This window comes from Corythoichthys intestinalis, chromosome 20, assembly GCF_030265065.1.
Source record: "Corythoichthys intestinalis isolate RoL2023-P3 chromosome 20, ASM3026506v1, whole genome shotgun sequence".
Lineage (NCBI taxonomy): Eukaryota > Metazoa > Chordata > Actinopteri > Syngnathiformes > Syngnathidae > Corythoichthys > Corythoichthys intestinalis.
In genome coordinates this window covers 18,709,514-18,716,083 of record NC_080414.1, presented here as the reverse complement: position 1 = coordinate 18,716,083, position 6,570 = coordinate 18,709,514, and the positions used below count along the sequence as shown (strand labels likewise).

General features: G+C 41.6%; 1 protein-coding gene across 1 annotated transcript; it reads left to right on the top strand.

Moving 5' to 3' along the window:
- The first annotated feature begins 1,449 nt into the window (after window positions 1-1,449).
- bhlhe22 (basic helix-loop-helix family, member e22) lies at window positions 1,450-5,382 on the top strand. The gene has a single exon (XM_057824594.1). The coding sequence runs from the start codon at window positions 1,555-1,557 to the stop codon at window positions 2,350-2,352; it is 798 nt and encodes a 265-aa protein (XP_057680577.1). The 5' UTR covers window positions 1,450-1,554; the 3' UTR covers window positions 2,353-5,382.
- Window positions 5,383-6,570: the final 1,188 nt, after the last annotated feature.

Genomic DNA, 6,570 nt, shown 5'->3' with positions numbered 1-6,570 from the left:
AAAAGTCACGGATATCTACCTCATAACTATCGCTTAATTGTATTTTTTTTGTTACTGTCGCATTTTCTCCGATATGTTAGATGATAAATAATCAATCCAAACAAAGAAAAATTGGAGGAAAAAAAAAAAGTTTAAAAGGGTAAATATATGAAAGAAAATCTCGACAACTCCTCTATGTCTGCGATTTCTGCATCGCGAGCCATGTTATATTACCATGTTTCAACCATAAAATCCCCCAAAAATCCAGCTGTGGCCATCCACAGCTGTGTCTTGACACTCAGTGATAGATGCGACACGGAGTTTTTGGATCGAAACAAGGTAAGTACGTGATGCTGTCTCGTTAAAGTCATGGCGTCTTTAATTCTGCTCTTTCATGCTCTTGCCTCCAGATAGGGTTTTACTGTTTAAAAAACATTAATTAAAAAAAAAAAAAAAAAAAAAAAAAGCCCTCCTGTTCAAAAATGTTCTTCCCCCAGGAAATGGAGATTTTAAGCGTTCCAATGATGTATCACACATGCATATCGGACAATTTTGAAATTTGGCCAAATTGGGGGTCTCAGAGCGGATCTTTAAGTCACCTGAGTGTTTTCCGTCATATACTTCATAACTATCGCTTGATTGTATTTTTTTCATTACTGTCGCAATTTCCCCAATATATTAGATGATGAATAATCGATCCAAACAAAGATAAATTGGGGGGGGGCATTTAAAAGGGTAAATAGATGAAAATCTTGACTACTCGTTCATGTCTGCGATTTCTGCATCGCTACCCTTGTTATATGACCATGTTTCACCCATAAAATCCCCCCAAAATCTGGCTGTGGCCATTCACAGCTGTGTCTTGACACTCGGTGATACATGATACATGGAGTTTTTGGATTGCAAAGAGGTAAGTACGCGATAATATCTCGTTATTATCATGGCGGCTTTTTTTTTTTTTTTTTTTTTTTTCCAAAACTGCCCTCCTGTTCAAAGTTTCCTTCCCTCAGAAAATAGAGATTTGAAGCTTTCCAATGATGTATCACACATGCATATAGGCCAATTTTGAAATTTGGCCAAATTGGGGGTCTCAGAGCGGAACTTCAAGTCACCTGAGTGTTTTCCGCCATTTGCATCACGTACATCGATGGAATTTAGCTGTAACACACGTTTCAATCCACAAGATGGCGCTATAATCACGTGTGTCCAGTTGAGTACAACAAAGTAAAAGAAATAACAGTTGCGCAAGATTCAAGTTTCAATTCATGACAAAGAGAAAGCTGGTGTGATGATTATTGTTTTCAATCAAATGACAAGCTTTAAAAGTGGTAATTAAAACCTTAAACGGCGGTTCCATTAGGCGAATCTTTCATGATTACAAGCCTCCACATGAGCGAGCGAGATGGAGAGGAAGACAGCGAGAGAGGGAGAGAGAGTGAGTCTCCTCCTCTTCGTCAGCACGCGCTCAAGGTTTGACAAGTGTGACGGCGTCAAACTCGCAAAGGGCAACGCCGGGGCGAGACGTTTTGTCAAGAGTTCCCCCCCGTCCGTCCCTCCCACCCAGCGAGGAGCGCCATGGACCGGAGGATCAACTTAAGCTCCGACATCTTCCACAAAACTCTTAGCGCCGTCTCCGCCAAGAAAATGCAGGACCCTTACCGGGGCGAGCCGCAGTCGTCGGCCGGCACGGGCTGCTTCGACCGGGGCGACGCCGACCCCATGCAGCCGGGGGGTCTGGCCGGCGTGCGGGCGTCCGCTCTGGGCTTGCCCACCGGCTCTCTGTGCGTCAAGTACGGCGAAAACTCTGCGACTGTAGCGGAAAGCAGCGGCGGCGAGCAGAGCCCCGACGACGACAGCGACGGACGCTCGTGCAGCGGTGATATGTTGCTTCTTGCCGAACGCAAAGGCAAAGCGGAGGGGGGCAAGAAAAGCAAAGAACAGAAGCTTTTGCGTCTCAACATCAACGCGCGGGAGCGGAGACGCATGCACGACCTGAACGACGCGCTGGACGAACTCCGAGGCGTCATCCCATACGCGCACAGCCCGTCCGTTAGGAAACTCTCCAAAATCGCTACTCTACTCCTGGCTAAGAACTACATCCTCATGCAGGCGCAAGCGCTGGAGGAGATGCGCCGGCTGGTGGCCTACCTCAACCAGGGCCAGGCCATCTCCGCAGCGGCCATTCCGGGCACCACCGCGCTGGCCGCGCCGCCGCCCGGCTTGGGCGCCTACGAGCCCCCGCCGCCTCCGCCCGGCTACCCGGCCTTCCCTTCCACCGCCGCCGGGGTGGCCGCGTCGTCGTGCCCGGACAAGTGCGCCCTGTTCAACTCCGCCGCCTCCAGCCTGTGCAAACAGTGCACCGACAAGCCTTAGCCCCTCAAAGGTTAGAGACTCCATACCAACACTTTTCTAATATTTCCATACTTGATCGTGTACATAAAGTCGTCCTTTAAGTGCTGGTGTGAATGACTACATTGGACTTCTCGGTGGAGATTTGGGCTTTTTTCGGGGGGCGGACCTGACAACTTTTTACCCCACTTTTGAGGGCCGAAAAAAAAATCGAACCTCTCTGCTGCTTTTCCCCTTTGATTTTTAAAAATTCTCTGTGGAATGTTACAATTCAATCTGATATTTGTTTTGTATTATTTTGTTGCAGGGTTACATCCAAGCCCATTTTAGGAACTCTTTTGATTCATATTTATTGTCCATTGCACATGTTGGTCTCTCTCTTTTTCTCTTTTTTTTTTATTTTTAAATTTCATATATTTTAATAGATCAGATGGTTGTCAGGTCGAACTGTGTAGATATACTTAAGTTATTCTATGAACAGAAGGCCCGTTTGTATGTATTGGAGTGTTGAAAAAAAGCTTTATTAAAATATTTTGAACAGACAGCCTTAAATGTTCATTCTTTGCTTTTAAATGACAAATTTAGAATTTCATTTTCATGCTGATTGTCATACATTTGGCCCTAGAAATGACATTTCTAATACTTTGTTGTGTGTACAAAAATGTCAATCCATTTTTTAAATTTAATGTTATTAAGTTTTTAGAAAATCATAGCTTTTATAACTCCAATTTTTACACTTGAATGCCTAAAACAAATTATATACGCTTTCGTTTGAATTAAAAAACAAAACAAAACAAACAAAAAAAAAACGTTTCAGCACCATGGACAGAGACACCCTCTTATTTCAATTGATTTAAAAATGGATGGAATATGGAATAATATGTGCAAAGAACAAAAACGAACAGGCCGTCTGTTTGCCTTTGTGTGTATGATGAGCAACATTGGACAACATGGCCTGCCACCGTGTCCCACTTAATCCCATCAAGTTCCCGAACGACCCCTCCTGCTCCTGAAGGCTTTGCAAAAACAATACTTTTTTTTTTTTAGCACCCCTTCAAAATAACACATTTTACTTACATGTAAAAATTTGCATTTTAAATGAGAAATGTGTTTAACCCATACTAATACTCATGTTAGAAAAGATTCCCTGCATGGTGGAGATGAAGCCATATGATGACGTTTAAGTGTCTACATAGTATGTAAGCGTGCTGGTTGATTACCGCTATCACAGATCACGAAAGGCGCTTTAAAAGAATGAATCTGTAGTGTTCTTTTAGAGAAGACTGTGAGTCAATGCAACAAAAATGATTTATTTACAGCACATAATTAAAAATTGAAGCTTAAATTATTGTTACATTTAAAAAAGTTCACTGAAACTGGAATTTTCCATATGTAAAGCCAGTCCAGTTCCACACGCAAACAAAAGTGCCTGAAACCAAGCTCTATCGCCTTCATTTTATGAATAAAAAGGTGTAACGTTCCAAAAAGTCATAACATGACAAGTCATTTCTCTGCAATAAATAAAAAAAAGTCACAAAAAAAGATTCAAGGTCCAAAACATTACATAAATTCTACATACATTCAATTTGATTCAGCGTTTAGTTAGCACTTAGCATTATTGGTGGTTTCAAAACCGGAGTGCTGTGTGAAATTGTCCAATATCACTTAATATGTATGAAAAATACTTTTTATGACCCAAAAATTGCAATATACTGCAACATGGTGGCAAGCAAAAACAAAATGCTGTTTAATTAGACGGCAGGAGGTTCATTTAATCCGTGTGTCCATCCACCTGTTGCCGTGAGATACGAGTGACCCGACTTGAGAGTTTCTCGCGATACGAACTATCATCCAGACTTGAGATATCAGCACCGCAGGCGGCGACCAACTCAACTCAACGAGCAGCAATTTGCCAGATATTGAACAAGAGGTGTAAATCTATCCTGATAAAAGACCTCAAACTGCAAAAGTGTCCAAAACCGAGCCATTTTATTATTCCGACCATAAAAAGTCCAATTTACTATATCCAAGTGGTACACGCAAAAAAGATGATAAAGTCCAAATCTACATGCGAGCATGGAATTGAGACGTCCTATCACTGATGAGGGACGTCCTCGCCCTAAATAGATATATGTTCTAAAGATATACGTGTCAAATCAGTAGCGATAGGTGCTAAGTCAGCATTTGACAAGAAGGTGATAGTCGAGCATTGTGGGGCCTCATAAAAAGTCAAGAACGAGGAAGAGAACGTTTGTGGCATTCAATTCATGTCTGGGATTTATCATGTTTTCATATTTGGAGGATGACATTATGGCACGCTGTCATGTGTTCTATCAGGTGACAGGTTTCTCTCCTGGGGACGAAGAGGAAGAAAACAAACACACATTCTAAACCTTTGCTTCATTTTCAAAAACTAAAACCTTTTCCACTTAGCACTTTTCTCTTGTAATCGTGACTATGCGCTCTTTTGCAACCACACCTCATGATGAACAAATATTTCTAATTTATTTATCCTATATTAATTTTTTTTTATTCCTACGAACACCTAACATTTTACCGGTAGTGTGTAAACTTTTACATCAATTTTGTCATCTAACATCCTATTTTTGTGATGTTTGCAAGAGCACGTCGCTTTAATTAGCAACATCCCATTAAGTTCCCGCTGCTCACTTTATTGTTTACACCATTTATGCCCTCGTTCAAGCCAATTGTTCTACCGACTCGTTTCTAACATGCTTTTCATAATGAGCTCCTAATTCATTAATGTGGGAATAAGTGAGGTCAGGTAAACATATGGTGTTTATCTCATAGGGGGGGTACGATAACGCGTGATTATCCGCTCCGTCGCAAATGCGATTGTTGGGTAACATCTCGGAATATTCAATCTGCAGCCATATTCATCCGATTAAAATTCCCCCCTCCAATCTGCTAATCCTTGTTTACTCTTTGTGTCGTAATCGGATGTGCTTTTATTCCGGATGGGATTAAAACGTGTCGGAGAGACAAACAAAAACACAGCCAATGGTGATGTGCTCTCTAAAATTAAAAAAAAAAAAAAAAAAAAAAGGTGTCGTATACAGTATAGGAGCACGTGACGGAGGGTCCGCGGCAGGGGGTTGGGTGGGTGTCACTTAGCTTGATCAATATGCAGATGGCGACCCGCTCAGAGTTCATTAACGCTGAAGCGAGGTGGATTTCATCTCCTGTCTGTGATGTTCATTAACCGCGGCCTCCTCGTAGAAATGAAGACACGGTGATGACACAATAACAGTGGGAGTCGCTCACACACTCACACACACGTTGCACACAAAGGCTGACCAATAGAGAGCACTAAAACACATCGCAAAATGTGCAATGTTATGTCGTCGATGCAAATTTGTTTACATGCTCAAGTGCTCGTCACCTCATCGTTTTTCAATATCATCTACAGATTAAGATGGACAAGGTCAGTAACTGTGAAAGGGCGTAAAAGAAAAACAACACCTATTTCACGATAAAAATAATCATTCTTATTTACAACGGAAGACGCCATTGATGGATTAACGCAAATTAAAATTGGTCGCGGTGTTTCTCTCGAAACAATGAATATTTATAAACAAATGTCCCGTGATACAAGTTTTAGACAAAGCTTTTTCGGTACTTCTACTATTTTATGTTACTGTCAGTGCTCCTCTGCAAAGTATCACTGCCTCTTAGTAGCCAAAGGGTGCACACAATCAGGGACAGGAAAAATGAAAAAATAAATTATAGAATCCAGAATTTCTTTATTATACAGGGGCAGGTTTAAAAAAAAAAAAAAAAAAAAACTTTTGTGAGACATAAATATTTTATATTCTTTCATTGCATTGCTACGCGGGTGCCAGGATAGAAAAAAATAACAAATCATAGCTAATCTGTACCCACAGTTTACTAATCTGTACCCACAGTTTACTCATCTGTACCCACAGTTTAGCAATGACCCGGAAACAGTAGTCACCAATGTTTGGCGGGGACTCAGAGTCCAAACGCCGAGGGACCGACCGAGCAAGCATCTGCACCATTTGCCCTCGGCGAACAAAGGGGTTTTAAAAGGTAACTATTTCACGTTTTCTTTGGTAGGCGTCTTTCAGGTGACATCAATCAATATGGCATGTTGTGTTTGCAAATTTTTTGTGCTGCTGTCGTGTCCATGCATGCTTAATTCAAGTAGTGTTCATTTGTCAGTTAGCTATTTTTAGTAGCCGCATCAGCGGCTACTAACAC